Genomic DNA, 19271 nt, shown 5'->3' with positions numbered 1-19271 from the left:
GTCTGCAAATTTTTGGTGTTTCTAAGGTAGTATGATCCTGGGAAAGGTAGTGTTCTCCTGGTCTGCACTCTGATCTATACCCAAGAAGGGCACTTGGTTCCTTGCAGCTGCAAGCACTAGCACTCCTCTTTGCTTTGGTACTGTGACCAGGGCCCCTGCTCCCTTGTGGCTGACCACCACCTCTCCCCTCTGCCCTGGTACTACAACCTGGAACTATGACTCAGAACAGTGAATGGGCAGTAGAGGTGCTAATCAGCACCAGCTATAGCCAGTGCCAGCAAAGGATCCCCCTGTAATCTCCTTCTTAACAGTTGTCTGACCCCCTTATCATCTCTGGGCTGAGAGCTCCCAAAGTTGCTGCTGCTGCCACTGTTACCGGTCACATGTGTAGACTCTCGCCAGGCCTCCACCCTGGTGCCACAGGTTTCTTCTGCTCATCTCTTAAGTTATTTTAGGTCAGAAAAATGTCTCACCCAACCTTTTGTTAGCTCTGCAACTCCAAAACCTGATTTGAGGTTTTATTTTAAAGTCATATGGAGGGAAATGTTGGGAGAGTTCAGTTGGGTGACTGTCCCTAATCCACCATCTTGGCTCCACTCTGATCTTCAAATTATTAATGGTCTCTTTGCCTTCTTATTGTCAATATGAAAGATTTTTTTTAAGTCAAACAGAAATATTCTTCCCCAACATCCACACACATATTCATGTCCTGACCTAGCCCTAGTCACCTAAAAATAAATTTTTTATTATTATCTGAAAGTATTTAACTTTATGCTGTTTGTTCTCCTTAGGTTCTTTTGAAGGAATAATTTTGGGTTCTCCCTTTTTATTGAATATTTGAGGGGGGCTTGTCATTTGTTTATGAAATGAAGGCTCATCTTTGTAGAAGATGTTATTTTGGGGCTATCCACCTATTTCTTATTGGAACAACATATTCCAATTTTTCCTTTGATTTCTTGTAAACACAAAATAATCCTATACTACTCTGATCGTTTTGCCTTGGAATGTGAATGCTTATTTTCTTTGCTGCCAACATGATTTGTTCTTTGTTATTGTAGAACTGAAATCTGACTACGTAGTTTCTTGGTCAGTTAAGTTTGTTGTTCTTTGTTTTTTTTTTCTGTTGGTGCTCAAAGGAATTTCACCCTGAACTTTGCCATGTGCTTCTAATATTTCTGAGCAATTTGAGGGTGATTTCTTGAGGTATCACATTCTGGTTCTCTTTTTCAACCTAGCTATGATTCTTAGATGATCTCTTTTCATCCTTTCTTCAAGTTCAATGTTTTTGTTTTATTGAATTCTCATATTCTTACAAACTTATTTTTCTTGGGTTTTCCCATAATTGTTTATGCTATCTATGAATTTTTAATTTCCAATTCTATTGTTTTCTTTCTTTTCTTATAATATAGAGAATTAGTATTTTTGGTTCTGTGTTCTGTATTTGTTGGATATACTTGCTGATTTCTTTCTTTCTTTCTTTCTTTCTTTCTTTCTTTCTTTCTTTTTTTTGGCTAGGCAATGGGGTTAAGTGACTTGCCCAGGGTCACACTGCTAGTGTTATATGTCTGAGGCTGGATTTGAACTCAGGTCCTCCTGACTCCAGGGTCAGTGCTCTATCCACTGTGCCACCTAGCTGCCCCAATTCATTTCTTAAATGCTCTAATTTTTGTATTTGTTTTGTTGATATCTTCCCTTATTTCTTTGTTCACTCTTCTAGTCCATTTTGTAGGTTCATCAAATTACTCCATTATTATTTCAGTGGACTTGTGGATTTTGTTGTGTAATCTTCATCTCCTCTTGGATCCCTTTTTCATAGGGATTACTATGTCAGTCTCAATAAGTGACCATTAAGGAAGTCCTAGAAGTTTTTATAGTTGAGGTGTTTTTAACCTTTTTTTTTTTCCATCATGGAGCCATTTGGCAGTCTTGAGAAATCTAGCAATCCCTTCTTCTAATAATGTTTTTAAATTTTTTTAAAAAATTTTAAAAATGTTTTTAAATGTTTTTAAAATGCCTAAAGTAAAATACATGGGACTGCAAAAGAAACTAAATATATTAGAATACCATTATTAAATATTTTTTAAAAATGTTAATGAACCAAAAATTTAGATCCCCTTCCCTAGAGTATTTATGGGTTTAATATAACTAATACAGTGTTAACTATAAGCAGAAGCATCAGGAGAACCTCAACATCAATAAGGAATGCCTTTCCAATTGGGCTTTGTAAAGCACATCTTCCATGGCACTAGAAAACAGATTTGGTGAGCATATGTCCTGTTTTAGGCTTTGATTGATGTTGACACTCTAAGTGTTGTAAAAATTGTTTTATACATACATACATATATATATATATATAATGATTAAACTTCTCAAGAATTTTTAAGAATTTTTTTAAAGTGAAACATATGAGTGCATATGTGTGTCCTTTTTCCTCTTTCTTTGACCTCTCTGAGATATACACTTAGTAGTAGTATCACTGGGTCTAAAGGCATGCATAGTTTAATAGCTTTTGGGCCTCAGTTCCACATTGCTTTACAAAATAGCTGGACCAGTTTAGAGCTCCACCACCAGTGCATTAAAGTACTTGTTTTCCCACAGTCCTTCTAGTATTTGTCATTTTCTTTTTTTTGTCCATTTAGCCAATATGTGTGATGTGAGCTATTTTAATTTATATTTCTGTAATTAGTGGTCAAGAGCATTTTATCATATGACTACTGATAGCTTGGCTTTCTTCCTCTGAAAACTATACACACACATATGTGTATATGTGTGTGTATGTATGTATATATACATGCATATATACATATGTACACACATACATATACATACATGAAACATAAATACACATAGTGTATCGTATGGGGTGTGTTCGGGGAGGACTAGCACGTCTGGTGAAAAGGTTTGCCAACCCCTGTTCAGAGCTGCTCATTCACCTATGGTGTCCATCTTTCACCCAGCTCTCACCTGTTGCTCCAAGAAGCTCTAGCATGTGCAGCAGCCACACCCTGGTAAAACCATCTCAGCAGACAGTCTAAGCCAGGCTGAGGGTAACTGATAGGCTTATAAACCCATCAGTGAATTAGAGGGATGTCTACCCCAAGCATGTGAGGGCTTCCCCCAACAGAATGGTTGGCTGAGGACAATTTGTTGTAACAGCCATGAAGGCAGCTAAAGCAGGCACTGTGGAACACTTAGTACTTGGTCAGACATCAAAGATGCCAAGGCCATCCACTGCATCCTGGCCATCACCAGTCATCTTGACTTTTGTCTTGCCACTGGATTTCAATGACTCTGGAAGAAAGAGTGAAGCTGACAACTTTGTGCAACTCTGACTCACTTAAATCCAATTCATATTCAAGTCAAGACATCACCCCGTGATGTCACTGATCCTCTCTGAAAATGAAAGACAAACAACAAGAATCTGTATCTTTTTATCAGTTCCCAACTAGGGAATGGCTCTTATTCTTATAAATCTGATTCAGTTCCCTATATATTATCTTAGAAGTAAGATTTGTTTCAGAAAAAAAATTACTGCAAAAATTTCCCTCCCAATTTCCTACTTCTCTTTTAATTTTAGCTACATTAGTTTTATTTGTCCAAAAACCTTTAAATTTATGTAATCAAAACTGCCAAACTTTTTATCTGTCTTGTTTGATCATGAATTTTTCCTCTGTCCCTAAGTCTGACAGGAATTTCTTCTGTACTCCTTTAATTTACTTATGATGTGTCACCCTTTTTATCTAAATAGTAGGCCTATTTGAAGGTTATTTTGGTATATAGTGGGAGATGTTGGTCTACACCTAGTTTCTGCCAGGCTACTTTCCAATTTTCCCAGCAGTTTTTGTCAAATAGTCACTTCTTGCCCCAATATCTGGGATCTTTGGGTTTATCAAACACTATGTTACTGTGCTTGTTTGCTTCTGTATATTGTGTACCTAATCTGTACCACTGATCAATCTCTATTTCTTACCCGATATTAATTTTTTAGATGATTTTTACTCTGTAGTATAGTTGAGGTCTAGCACTTCTAGGCCCCTTTTCCACTTTTTTTCATTAATTCCCTTGATATTTTTGACTTTTTGTTCCTCCAGATAAGTTTTGTTGTTATTTTCTTCTGCCTCCATAAAGTAATTCTTTGTTAGTTTGACATGGCTCTGCATGACTAAATTAACATAGATGTCATTATCGTGGTTATTATATTGGCTCAGCCTACCCATGAACAATTAATATTTCTCTACTATTATTAATTAAATATTGATATTTACATTTGTCTTTATGTAAATACTTGTTTCATAATAGTGTTTGTGTAGTTTCCATGTGTGTCTTGGCAAGTAGACTCTCAAGCACTTTGTACAGTCAGTATTTATTCTAAATGAAGTTTCCCTTTTGATGTCTTCCTGCTGTATTTTGTTGGTAATATACAGAAATGCTGATGCTAGTTTATTTTACATCCTACAACTTTCGCTGAGGTTGTTAATTATTTCAGTTAGTTTTTTAGTTGACTCTCTAAGGTCCTCTTAGGAAACCATGTCATTTGCAAAAAGTAATAGTTTTGTTTCTTCTTTGCCCATGATTAGACATTTAATTTCTTTTTCTTATCTGTTGCTACAGTTAGCATTCCTAGTACAATACTGAGTAGTAATGGTGACAATGGACATCTTTGCTTTACCCCTAATCTTATTAGACTTTTAGCTCATTCCCATTACAGATAATGATGGCTCTTAGTTTTAGATAAATACTACTTACCATTTTAAGGAATACTTCATTTATTCCTGTGTTTTCTAGTGTTTCTAATAGGAATAGGTGTTGTATTTTGTTTTAAAAAAAAGGTCTTTTCTGTATCTCTTGAAATAATAATGTGATTTTTGTTACTTTTGTTAATTAACTGTGCTCAATTTTGTTTATAGTTTTCCCTGAATTCTTGATATAAATCCAGTCGAGTCATAGCATATGATCTTTGTGATATATTGCTATGGTCTCTTTGCTGATACTTGATATAAATTACAGCCCTGCATTCTTTTTTTGGGGGGGTGCCGGGTTAGGCAATGGGGTTAAGTGACTTGCCCAGGGTCACACACCTAGTAAGTGTTACATGTCTGAGGCTGGATTTGAACTCAGGTCTGCCTGAATCCAGTGCTGGTGCTCTGTCCACTGTGCCATCTAGCTGCCCCACAGCCCTGCATTCTTGATATAATTCCAGTCTAGTCATAGTATATGATCTTTGTGACATATTGCTATGGTCTCTTTGCTGACATTTTATTTAATATTTTTACATCAATATTCATTAGGGATATTAACCTATAATTTTCTTTCTCTCTTTTGACTCTCTGATTTAGGTTTCATGGTCATATTTGTATCATAGAGGGAATTTGGTAGGACCTCTTCTTTTCCTGTTTTTCCAAACAGTTCATGTAGTCATGGAATTTATTATTCTTTAAATGTTTGGGAGAATTCACTTGTAAATCCATCTGGTCCTGGGAGTTTTTTGTTTAGGAGTTTATTTATGGCATCTTCAATTTCTATAAGATAGGATTACCAAAGTATTCTATTTCCTTTTCGGTTCATCTTGGCAACTTATACTTTTGTAAATATTAATCCATTTCATTTAAATTGTCAGTTTTATTGGCATATAGCTGGGTGAAATAACTTGTAATAATTGTTTTTATTTCTTGTTTGCAAATTTATGTTTTAAATCTTTGATACTAGTCATTTGATTTCTTTTTTAAATCAAAAATTTTAATGGCTTATCTATTTCATTTTTGGGTTTTTTTTCCTAAAAAATACCTGGTTATTTTTATTAGTTTGACTTTTTTAACTTTTAATTTTGTTAATCTCTCCTTTGATTATCAGTATTTCCATTTTGGTGTTTAATTGGAGGTTATAATTTGTTGATTTTCTAATATTTTAGTTGCATAGCCAATTAATTGATATACTCTTTCTTTTAATAATTAAAGTGTTTAAAGATATAACTTTTCCCCTAAGTTCTGCATTGTTTGCATCTCAAAAATTTTGTTATATTTTCTCATTGATGTCATTATCTTTCATGAATTAAATGGTTTTTTCTATGATTTGTCCTTTGACCCACCCATTCTTTAGGATTAAATTATTTAGTTTCCTATTAATTTTTAATCTTTGCTTCAGAGGCCCTTTATTGCATGTAATTTTTATTGTATTAGGGTAAATAAAATGTGCATTCAATAATAATGATTTTCTGCATGTTTGTGAGGTTTTTGTCCCCTAATATATGATCAATTTTTGTGTTTTCATGCATAGCTGAGAAATAGGTATACACTTTTCTATTTCCATTCAGTATTTTTTGGTTAGATTTATCTAGGCCTGAGGTGGGTAAATTGAAGTCCCATACTGATTTAGATTTACTGAATTTTTCCTCCTCTGACTCATATAACTTTTTCTTTAAGAATTTAGATGCTATGCTACTTGGCGCACATTGTCTGTGGTACCTTTTAGCAAAATGCATGTTTATCTCTTTTAATTATGTCTGATTTTGATTTTGTTTTGTCTGAGATCATAATTGCTACCTTTACTTTTTTTTTTTACTTCAGCTAAAGTGTGATAGGCTCTGCTCTAAGCCCTTATTTTAACTCTGTATGTATCTTTTTATTTCAAATATGTTTCTTGTAAACAACATTTTGTTGGATGCTGGTATCTTATCCATTTGGCTATCCTTTTCTGTTTTACAGGTGAATTCATCCCATTCAGATTTATGGTTATGACTACTAACTGTATATTTCCCTCAATCATATTCTTTTATACTTTTCCTTCTCTTTTTCCTTGCTACTTTTTTAAGACTTTGTTTTGCTTGTGACTAATACCTCCCTTAATCTACCATTCCTCTTTCTTTTAACTCTGTTCCTTCCTATTTCCCTGTTGAATAAGATGTATTTCTGTACCCAGTTGTGTTCCCTTGTGTATTCTTCCTTCCTTTGAGCAGTTCAGATGAGAATCAAGTTTAAGTGTCACCCTCTCCTCCCTGGTATTCCTTCCTTGTTGTATGAACTTTGCCTTGGGCACCGCACGTATGTAAGGTAATTATCATTCTTCCTCACCCTTCCACCCTCTTCCTATGTGTTCCTCTTCCTCATCTTTTCCATCTTCTCCTGAAATCATCAAAATATAGAAGAATCGCTCCTAGGCCTTCTGTGTAATTAGCCTCCTCTTATGACTCCGGATGATAATAAGAGTTTTGAGGGGGCTATAGGTATCATCTCCTCATATAAGAATACAAATAGCTTAACCTTTTTTAGTCCCTTATGGCTTCTCATTCTTATCTATATGACTTTTTTTTTTTTTTTGCTTCTCTTGACTCCTTTGTTCATATGTCAAATTGGTGCCCAGCTCTGATCTTTTCATCATGAATCTTTGGATATCTTCTATTTCATTAAATATCCATTTTTCCCTCGGTAGGATTCTAATTAGTTTTGCTGGACCGGTTATTCTTGGTTGTAAACCTAGATCCTCTGCCTTTTGGAATATCATGTTCCAAGCTCTCCACTCATTTATAGAGGGCATTTTTGAAGCAAAGGATGAAAAAATAATGGACCTTTACCATAGCATGTGCAACTTTACTATCATAAAATAATTTTATGCCATGATAAGTGGAACTTTCTAGAAATAAAATTATGAGCATTTATAAAAGATTAAAAAAATTTCCTTTGTAATCTTCCTCTCCTTTTCTCCACCTCTTTCCTCAGAATTATATAAACTCTGTGGCCTCATAACTCAGTAATACCATAAAACACCATGAAATAAACCACCTAAAATTACCATTTTTGTTTCTTTTCAAAAACTTTATAACTGCAAAATGACTTCTTAATAATGACTTGTTGGTGCTCCTAGCGGTAGGAAGGAAGGGAAGGTGTCTTTTCCAAACTTATGCTTTTGTAGATAAAATTATACATGCATTTTAACTTAAAATAGGAAGAAGAAGAGGGGGAGGAAGAGGAAATTTCAAAACCTCCTGTTCCAATATGGAAAGCTCAAAAAATTACTCCATTAACCCTCTACACACCACCTCTTCCTGAAGTACCACCACAATCTGACATAACACCAACACAAGAAGAGCCCCAAACATCTGAAGGTATTTAGTGTGCCCAGATTATTAAAGTTGTGCAAACAGTTTTCAGACTTCTCACAAATCCATTAAAACCCTATAGTTTACTATAAAGAGTGGCATGATCTTATTTTATATTAATTTTCTCTATTTTATTGTCTGTCATATTTCAGTTGGCGAAAAAGTTACTGCTCGACACCTTCCTGATGATTCAGGAATAGGTGAACTTGATGCAGAAGAGAATGCAAGAGAAGTTCTAGAAAGCCATATGTCTGAAGACATAAAACAAGGTAGAGATGAAATCAGAAATTATAATATGGATCAGCGTATCCTCCAGACACCAGAAAGAAGCAGCAAAATTAGTTATCACTAGCTAGTAAATGCTAGGTAAATGTTAGTTATTTTCACTGCAAATACCTTAATATTATGATCTTGAAGTGAAAGTAAATTCTCTTAAGAGAATACTATCACTCTGACAGCTATTACACTGCTTTTTTTTTTATCATAGCTCACAATAGACCTTCATGAAAAGAAATGGAATTTTCTCTCAAAATTGCAAAAAAAAACAATCAGTGAGCTTAATTAAATTATAAACTTTTATATTGGCTTTTATCAGGGGAAACAGTAAATTGAGAGACCTTTTGAGTGTGTATCATTCACAACCAAATAATTTCTTTCTGTCATCACTGACCTTTTAAAGGAAATATAGGTACTTGTCCATTGTAATTTAGAAAATTGTTCTACAAGTCTCAATTATGTACATTAATAATAGGAAGCAGTGGCATCAAACATCCAACCAATCCATCAATCAACAAGCACTTATTAAGCACCTACTATGTACTAAGCACTCTTCAGGACAGTGGAAATACAAGGACAAAATAAGGAATAGTCTTTGCCCTCAGAGACCCTACATTATACTGAGGGATATAACACTTACAGTCTGACCAAGTATATACTTAACTACACTTAGGTATATACTTAAATATAAGAAATATAAGTATTGGTATACTAAAGAAATGGTAGAGACAATGTTAATAATGTGAATTAAACTTAAAAGTGTGCAGTGTCTGTGTCTGTCCCCCACCCCAGAACCAGTTATTAATATTTATTAGCATACCTTCGCCCCTTTACTACATATATATACATCTTTAAACTTGTAAAGTGCTTTATAGATATTATTTCAATTTGTCTTCACAACGATCCTGGGAAATAGCTGCTACTATGATCTTTATTTTACAGTATGGAAACTAAGGGAAATAGAAATTAGATGACTTGCGTAGGGTCATACATCTAATAAGTGTTTGTTGAAGGAATTGAACCCAGGTCTTCTTGATTTTGTTTTATTTTGCTTTTTGGTGAGGCGATGGGGTTAAGTGACTTGCCCAGGGTCACACAGCTAGTGTTAAGTGTCTGAGGCTGGATTTGAACTCAGGTCCTCCTGACTCCAAGGCCAGAGCTCTATTCACTGTGCCACCTAGCTGCCCCCCAGGTCTTCTTGAATCTAGGTCTAGCTTTCACTATGCCAAACTATGTGCCTTACTATTTTTGTGTTTTATATTTGATACAGGAGTGAGGAAACTGCAGTGCCTCGAGGCCACATGCAGGTTCCCCACCCCTGTATTTGAACCTACCTCCTGAGAGAGCTTTCTGCTTTTTAAAACAACATGCATACTGTTTCACACATATATTCACCAAAGCCTTGCTAAATAATTTAAGAATTTTAAACTGCTTGAAATTAAACTGTATCTCCCTCGTATTTTTTTTTCCCCAACAGAAAGTGCTGAGGAGGAAGAAAAAGAAAGACAATCACAATCGTCAAATTAAAATGAACAAATCAACAGAAAAGGAGATTGTGTGCCAGGTTTCTAACATTATAATAATCTTACTTTATATAGTTCACTAAATTGGTTTAAATAAGCTAATAAACACTTTTAAGAAATCCTTTATTGCACATTCTTTAAACGAAAAAGCCCTGGATTATCTTTTCCCTGCTATAATGTATATGATAGTAAACTTGAAATCAGGAAGATGTGAGTTCAAATCCTGCCTCTTATACCCACAATGGGTACACTTTCTGGGACTACTTGCCTAACTCTCACTTGCACTCAAAGGTCAGGTCATCAGAAGGCATCTGACTTCTACAATCCATTGTTCTAGGGGTAAATAACTCTGAGCATCTAAGTTTTTCTGATATTTATAAGCTCCCATGAACTTCCTGTTGATTATCAGCCAAACTTAATGAGCTACTCTAAAGTGTATTTGCTAAGCACATATAGTAAGAACAGTTCTAGAAACTGTCTCTCCTCTTCCAGCCCGGAGGAACACTCCCTTTGCACACAAAAGCTCTCTTTACAAGTTTAAAGATGTATATAAATGTAATAAAGGGGCAGAGGTATGCTAATAAATATTAATAACTGGCTCCCTGGGGGGAGGGAAGACACAGACACTGCAGTTTAATTCACATGATTAGCATTGTCTCTATCATTTCTCAAGTATACCAATACTTACATTTCTTACATTTAAGTATATACTTAAGTGTAGTTAAGTATATACTTAAGTATATTTCTTATACTTAAGAAATGATAGAGGCAATGTTAATAATGTGTCTATATATAATATCTATACTAAAAAAATTTTTTTAATTTAAAAAGGGACATAAGCACTCACCCTGATGATTCAACAATGGATTCTCATAAGCTAGTATGAGGAGGCTCTAGCACGTCTCTGTAAAGGGGTAACGCTTATCCTGATTACTAGGAGTCTTTTTCTCCCTTCATAGAGTCCTAATGAAGTTTCCCTTAGTTGTAGCTGTCTGAGGGGCATCAAGATTGGTACTTCTGTAGCATCCATAACCTATTTAGGGGTCATGCTTCTTCCTCATCGTGTCTGGTTTGACCCTAAGGTGTCTCTCAGCTCTCAGTACAGACACTGCCATCATCCACCGCTGTTCCTAAGATGTCAGTACCATTCCACTAATTTCCATGTTCATAAGTAGGAAAGGAGAGCAGAGAAAAAGAGAGAAACTCTCCCCTTTCCCTGGGGCAATTCCCTCTCTGGTGTCCCTTTCTACTGGCTTCCACGACCACTGGGGGCAAGTCATTTGATCTCTCTGAGCCTCACTTTCTTCCTCAAAATAGGAATACGCATATCTATAGCGCCGACCTTACAAGGTTTGTTATGAGGCTGAAATGAGCTTTACATACAATAAAGCATTTTGCAAACTTTAAAGTGCCATGTATGTCTGTCTATTACTACCGCCACTTCTTGAAGCCTTAGCCAATGGCACACAAAGTGTGGTAGGCCCTACCTAGCTACAAAGGCTTTAAATATGTGAGCTGAGGGACAGAGGCCCAGCTCAGTTTGGAAAGGCTCATCATCATAAAGTTGACCCCCAAGTTATAAATTATTTTAGCTACAGCAATTCATGAAGTTCATCTTAAGACTCAGAATATTGAGTCTGTGCCAGGCAGTGAAGAAATGACTCAAACCAATGAAATCTTGGATGTTTTGGACCTTTCTTTTTTTTTTTTTTTTGTGAGGCAATTGGGGTTAAGTGACTTGCCCAGGGTCACACAGCTAGTAAGTGTTAAGTGTCTAAGGCCAGATTTGAATTCAAGTCCTCCTGACTCCAGGGCCAGTGCTCTATCCACTGCGCCACCTAGTTGCCCTGTTTTGGACTTTCAAAGCAAAAAGTTCCATGTAAATCTGTATAAGATATAAGTTCCTAGAAGAGATTTAAAGGAAGTCATAAAAAATAGCTTGATGAATTGCACCTGAAATGATATGCCAGTCATTATGAGTATCTGCAAAATACAAACTAATGTTATTTATACTCAATCGATCATGTCTCAGTCCTGGGTGTTTTTTTTTCTTTCTTTTTTTTTTTTTCTAGAGGCAATGGGGGTTAAGTGACTTGCCCAGGGTCACACAGCTAGCTAAGTGTCTGAGGCCAGATTTGAACTCAGGTCCTCATGATTGCAGGGCCAGTGCTCTATCCATTATGCCACCTAGCTGCCCTCCTGGGTTTTTTCTTTTTAACATTAGATAATTCTTTCCTAATTGTTACCTATAAAAGTCTGTATATTAAATTGAACTCATAATAACATCTTTTTCATCAGCTATTATACGAGTACTAAAGGAGATAGGTGACACAGTGGATAGTCAGTAGGCTTGGAGTCTGGAAGACATCTTCCCGAGTTCAAATCTGGCCTCAGACACTTATTAGTTATGTGACCCTGGGCAAGTCACTTAACCCTGTTTCCTCATCTGTAAAATGAGTTGGAGAAGGCAAACCACTCCAGTATCTTTGCCAAGAAAACCCCAAACAGGATCACAAAGAGTCAGACATGACTGAAATGACTCAAGGACAACAAAAATTGTGAGACTGAATGTAGAAGGAATGTTTTTTGAGAAATTTTGAAGGAAAATTCAAAAGGGCATACTGAATATAAGAGATGTTGGAGACTTAAGTCAAAGATAGGAAAACCAGCTTAGAAGGCAAAGGGAGGAAGATGAGTTTGGTTTGAGAAATTTGAGTTTGAGGTGATAGTAGGAAGTAGAAAGATGACTTTTTTAAAGTGTGGCAAACACCAACAACAATTATTCATTATCACCATCATCATCATCATCATATTAACTAACATTTATATAGTACTTACTATGTGCCTCGCATTGTGCTTTACAATTATTATTTGATTTAATCTTCATAACAACCCTGGGAGGTAGGTACTGCTATTATCCCCATTTTACAGATGAGGAAACTGAGGTAAATGGAGTTTAAGTGACATACCCGGGGTCACACAGTTATTATGTCTGAGGCTGGATTTGAACTCAGATCTTCCTGAATCCAAATAATTTATGTATATTGCAAGTAGTACATTCTTGGAGATCTTCCGAGAGAAGGATAATTAAATTCCTAGGCTGCAGATATCATATAATCTAACAAACAGAAACTTCTTGAAAGTGTACATGTATAATATAGTGGCAAGACAAAATTAGCTATTTTCAATAAGAAAAAAAACAGATTTTTTGAAAAATCATTTCTGTGACTGGAAGGACTGCTTGCCACATAAAAGGTTTTTTTGTAGGATTGCTAAGTATAAAAAGCCTCACTTGACAGGAGAAACATTTATGCTATCTGCAGCTATTGATATAATTGAAACTATGCATGATTAACATAAAACATGGTATTCAAAATGAAGCAATGTGGTTTGAATGGTTCCACTTATAAACAATAAGGTTAGAAAGAGAATAGTCCATACATCTTAAGAATTTGGGGATCAGTTGCTCTAAGATGAATTAATCTGAAAAACAAAAATCTTCTGATTTTGCAATGCTAGTAGATGAAGCAATAAATGTAGTTAAAGAGGTTCATTTGATTACATATGTATTGATACATATGATATTGAAATTCATGCGGTGGGGGGGGAGGATAGGACTTTGTTTTTTGCTAGGTGATGGGGTTAGTGACTTGCCCAGGGTCACACAGCTACTTAAGTGTCAAATGTCTGAAGCCTGATTTGAACTCAAGTCCTCCTGACTCCAGGTCCACTACTCTATCCACTGTGCCACGTAGCTGCCCCCTGCTCATCATTTCTTATAGTACAATAGTATTCCATCACATTCATATACCACAACTTGTTCAGCCATTCCCTAATTGATGGGCATCCCTTCAATTTCCAATTCTTTGCCACCACAGAAAGGGTTGCTATAAATATTTTTGAACATGGGGGTCCTTTTCTTGTTTTTATGATCTCTTTAGAATACTGACCTAGAAGTGGTACTGCTGGGTCAAAAGGTACGCACAATTTTATAGCCCTTTGGGCATAGTTCTAAAGTGTTCTCTAGAATGGTTGGATCAGTTCACAACTTCACCAACAATGCATTAGTGTTCCAATTTTCCCACATCTTCTCCAACATTTATCATTGTCCTGTTTTGTTATGTTAGCCAATCTGATAGATGTGATGTGGTAACTCGGAGTCATTTTGATTTGCATTTCTCTAATCAATAGTGATTTAGAACATTTTTTCATATGACTATAGATAGCTTTAGTTTCTTCTTCTGAAAACTGTTCATATCCTTTGACCATATATATTAATTAGGGAATGACTTGTATTCTTACAAATTTGACTCAGTTCTCTATATACTTTAGAAATGAGGCCTTTGTCAATTGTTTCCCCGTTTTCTGTTTCCCTCCTAATCTTGGTTTTGTTTGTACAAAAACTTTTCAATTTAATGTAATCAAAATTATCCACTTTGCATTTCATAATGTTCTCTATCTCTTGTTTGGTCATAAATTCTTCCCTTCTCTATAGATCTGAAAAGTAAACTATTCCTTACTCTCCTAGTTTGCTTATAGTATCAGTCTTTATATCTAAATTCTGTATCCATTTTGACTTTATCTTGGTATAGGGTGTAAGATGTTGGTCTATGTCCAGTTTCTGCCATACTATTTTCCAGTTTTCCCAGCAGTTTTTGTTAAATAGTGAGTTCTTATCCCAGAAGCTAGAGTCTTTGAATTTATCAAATAGTAGAATAGTATAATCATTGATTGTTGTGTCTTGCATACCTGACCTATTCCACTGTTCTACCACTCTCTTTCTTAGCCAGAAGAGATGTATTTTTAACAAAATAAGAGATAGAAGTAATTACAAAAGAATAAACAGGTAACTTTGATTACTTGAAACTGTAAAGATTCTACAGACAATCTTAATGCATTCTATAGGATAAGAAGGGAAATGGTCAAATGGGAAAAAAAATCTTTGAATCAAATCTCTATTTCCAGAGAAATTCCTAATTTCTTCTTTTAAAAATTTTATTTCTCTTTTGAACAATTCTGGAATTTCTTTTGCTATGAATCCATGGTCACTTAAGAGTTTCTTGGATTCTCTTTTGCAAAGAGTAGTATTAGAAATTCTTTCCAGAGAAAATTAGATATTTTTAATAAGAAAAAAACAGACTTTTTTTTAAAAATCATGTCTGTGATGTTGGAAGGATTGCTTGCCTCATACAAGGTTGTTTATAGTATTGCTAAGTGTGAAAGGCCTAAAGTCTCTAAGCAGCCTGGCTGTCACAGAGTTGCTATTTGAAACCGCGTCATTTTTCTCAAAATTTTGTTTTCCTTGCATTATTCTGATCCTGAAGATGCCAAAAGGATTGGAAAATTATCGTTTAAGTAGCTTCAGGGGATTCATATAAATGGAGCTGCCAAAAAATTATTCAATGTGTGCTATATTGGGACATTTAAAAATAGGTTCTTGCTTTGTGGGAAACATGCCTAATATGCCATAATGATATGTAATTTGGTGGCAGAATAATACGGTGGAAAGAATACTGACTGGTGTCAAAAGACCTGGGTTCAAATCCCACCTCTGAAATTCACTGAGATTTTGGGCAAGTTATTTCATGTCACTAGGGTTTAATTTCCTCATTTGTAAAGTAAGTCTGTGTGACCAGCTGGTGTCAGAGCTCCTTCCAGCTTTTAGATCCATGAAATCTTGACATCAAGCTTGATATGTGGTACAGGGTGGAAGTCATTCCCCCAGTTCAGTCGAAGATACACTGCCCTGAGCATCTATGGATCAGAGCTGGAAGCATGTGTATTAGTAGAATCATGTCCAATGAGGTCCAGAGGAGGACACACACCAACAGGGCAAAAGAAGTCAAGGTAAGAGGTGCAGGAAACTTGCCTGAGACACAGCATAGACTACGAGGGAGGCTGCAACTGGAGTTTTAGGAGATGACAGCCCTTCAGACTCTAAGTTTCATTGGGTGATTGACCAGAAAGCAAATGATGTAACAACTAGAGCTGAAATGGAACTGCTGCTTATAATGGTAGTTCCTTTTCCCCTTTTGGGGACTTTGATTTGAGGGGAATCCTGAATAGCCCTCCTTTGCAAAAGCATTATGGATGCATATGTTCCTTTAGAAAAAGTATAGTAGCAAATTATTCAGATTGCTAGTTGCTGCCACTAAAAGCTGAGATTTCATACCTTTGTAGGAGTAGCTGGGCTCAGCTGTTTAGGAATTTTGATGCCATGTCTTTTAATTTTAATCCCATTAGGTAAATGGTGTATTTAATCTTTTGTTTCCTTTTATTTGGCATCCCTAGAAGTGAGAACAGCAGCTAGTTGGCACAGTAGATATAGTGCCATGTTTGGAGTCTAGAAGACTCATTTTCCTAAGTTCAAATCTGGACTCAAGACACTTACTAATTGAATGACCCTGGGCATGTCACTTAACTCTGTTTGCCTTAGTTTCTTCATCTGTAAAGTGAGCTGGATAAGGAAATGGTAGACTGCTCCAAGATCTTGGCCAAGAAAACCCCAAATGGAGTCACAAAGAGTTGGACACAAGTGAGCAACGACATATTAGAATCTTAATGGTGATTGGGCAGGTAAGCCCAGTAAGTTATGATAATCTTCATATTTTCCTCCTTAGAGTAAATGAGATGAGATAGAAAATGGGCTGAATGCTAAAGTACTACAAAAGTAGGAAGATGAAGGCCCACAAGGATCTGGTCCCACCTGCGCAAAGCGAAAGAGCTGGAACAACTTAAAATTTGAGCACCACCTGGTGGCTCATGTGAACACTGCACCCAGAGCAGCTGGCAAGCCTGGCGCATTATCTACCTTTTTGCCCCTACCGTCAATATAAAGAAAGCATTCCTGTGGAGAGGAGAAAACCCATGACGATACACTACAAATTACAAAAGGGTATGGTGGCATACACTGTCGACCACAATCTCTTTTGTGATGTTTTGTTTAATTATCTTCAGGAAATACATTTGGTTTTGGTTTGCTTGTATGTTTGTCCTGGTTGGTTTGCCTGAAAAAAAAAAAATTCACTAGCAGTCAGTGAAATGGTGGGTTCTGTTCTTAATAGTGGAGTTGAATTCTCTACCCACTTGCCATAGAGTGCGTTCCACCCTCCACAACACACAATCAAGGCTGCCATAATCTCCTTCCCTGAGCTTTATGAGAGGTGCCATGGCAAATTGGATAGAAGGCTGGACTTCAACTCAGGAAAACCCAGGATCAAATCCCATCTTAGACATTCACTAGCTGTGCAAGTCACAATTTCTTTGAACTTCACCTGTAAAACAAGGGCTGCAGACTTAGTACCTAAGGTCTCTCCCAGCAGTGACATGCTGGGATTCAGTGGTATTCACTGAATTTTCCCATCTCATCCATAGGATCATACATCTAGAAGGGATTGTTTAGGCTACTGAGTCCAACCCCTCACTTTATAGATGAAAAAACTGAGGCACAGAGAGGTTAAGGATTTACCCAAGGTTACACAGTTAGTATCAGAGGAGGGATTGAAACCTGGGTCTTCCTGAATCTAGCTCTATTGCCCTATCCATTATACCATGTTGTCTCTCACCAGACAATTGTATTTCATCTTTTCAGAACATGGTTTGTATCTTATCTCCTCATTAGTCAGAGACCATTCAACTGAATATAGAATTCTCTGGTTTTTCCATCTCCCATGGCACCCAAATACCTACAGACCTAATTAAGTAATGGAATGACTCACTAAAAGAGTAGTTTCGGGCTTACTGAAGGAGCAGTTGTATAGATTGATTGGTTCCCCTTGGCGGATTGGCCCTTGGTAGCTTCCCCACTCCTGAGAACTCTCTTAACATCTGGACATCTCCTGGTTGCTCCCTGTGCTCCACTCTAGCATCTGCATGCGTGTTGTGATGAAGGGGTGCTATAGCATTATTCCAATGCTATCATTGCCACAGACTCCCAATCACATTCCTCACTATCTCTCACTCCCCATATCCAATCAGGTCAAATCCTATTTTTTCTCTCTTTATAACAGCTCCCTATATTCCCCCTTTTCTCCTCTGACCCTGCAACTACCCTCATCACTTCACACCTGGATTATTGCAATAACCTGCTGGTTGGTCTCCCAGCCTCAGCTTTCTCCCCACTCCAGTCCATCCTCCACTCAGCAAACTGATCTTCCAAAAGCACAGATCTGATCATGTCACACCTTCCCCTCCTCCCACTCCATTCAGTAAACTTCAGTGGCTTCCTATTGCTCCTAGTATCAAATACAAAGTCTTCTATTTGGCTAAGCCCTTCATAACCTGCCCCTTCTAACTTGCCAGTCTTCTTATAACTTGTTCCTCTCTCCACATATTTTGTGATCGAGTGACTGTGGCCTCCTTGCTACTTCTTGAACATGATACTCCATATCCTAATTCTGAACATTTTCATTAGCTGTGCCCCATACCTGGAACCCTCTCCTTTCTCTTCTTTTCCCTGGCTTCCTTCAAGTCCCAGATAAATGCTCACTTTATATAACAAGCCTTTCCCATTCCCTAATCTTAGGGCCTTCCTTTTGCTGTATATCTCCAATTTATCATATAGACAGTATATCTTAATTGTAAATAGTTGTCTGCATGCTTTCTCCCCTACTTGACTGTGAGTAGGGGCTGGGTTTTTAGTTTTGGATTTTGGTTTGTTTTTTTTCCCCTTTCTTTCTATCCCCAAAGCTTAGCATAGTGCCTGGAACATAGTAGGTGCTTATTAAACTCTAGGTGACTGACATTGCCAAGGGCCCAGTCTCCAAATGAATCCTCCTGAACATGTTGAAGCTATAGCACAGGAACCGGGAAAGAGATTGGGTGGTTCTAAAGGGGATTGCAAAAATCAGATGAAGATCTAAAACAAAAGTCAAATGTCAGTCATTAATATTAATCAATCTTTAAACCACTTGACTTATTTAAACTACTTTAGAAGGGAATAAGCATTTATTAAGCTCCTGCTATGTGCTAAGCTCCATGCTAAGTGCTTTACAGATATTATTTTCTTTGATCCTCACAACAATCCTGGGAGAAAGATGCTATTATGATTCCCATTTTATAGTTGAGGAAACAAAGGCAGATAGAGGTTGTGACTTGCACAGGGCTAGTAAGTTATCTGAGGCAGGATCTGAAACAAGGTCTTACTGACTTCAAGCCCAGTGCTTTATCCACCTGAATTTGGTGTGTTAAACCTGATTCATGTGCTGCTGTTTGGTGCATGCCAAGGATGATCTCCAATTCAGGTACTATAATTTCACCATCATTTTTACACGCCATGATTGGGACATTCAGTGTCAGGTAACATACATGCTCACAGAGGTACAGTGACTGGCTGGTGTAGTAGATGTCTGTGACAATATTGATCATTTTGTATCTGAAAC

General features: G+C 36.6%; 1 protein-coding gene across 1 annotated transcript in view; it reads left to right on the top strand.

The window, feature by feature from the left end:
- LOC114041181 (radial spoke head 1 homolog) overlaps nt 1-9929 on the top strand; it is a 37621-nt gene extending 27692 nt beyond the window's left edge. The window contains exons 7-9 of the mRNA XM_027859494.1: nt 7939-8098; nt 8245-8361; nt 9846-9929. Coding sequence (XP_027715295.1) covers nt 7939-8098; nt 8245-8361; nt 9846-9895 — 327 coding nt within the window. The 3' untranslated portion in view covers nt 9896-9929. The remainder of the gene's footprint in view (nt 1-7938; nt 8099-8244; nt 8362-9845) is intronic.
- Nucleotides 9930-19271: the final 9342 nt, after the last annotated feature.

Source organism: Vombatus ursinus, unplaced genomic scaffold (genome assembly GCF_900497805.2).
Source record: "Vombatus ursinus unplaced genomic scaffold, bare-nosed wombat genome assembly UNPS02014168.1, whole genome shotgun sequence".
Classification (NCBI taxonomy): Eukaryota; Metazoa; Chordata; class Mammalia; order Diprotodontia; family Vombatidae; genus Vombatus; species Vombatus ursinus.
This window is presented reverse-complemented; position numbering and strand designations above follow the sequence as displayed.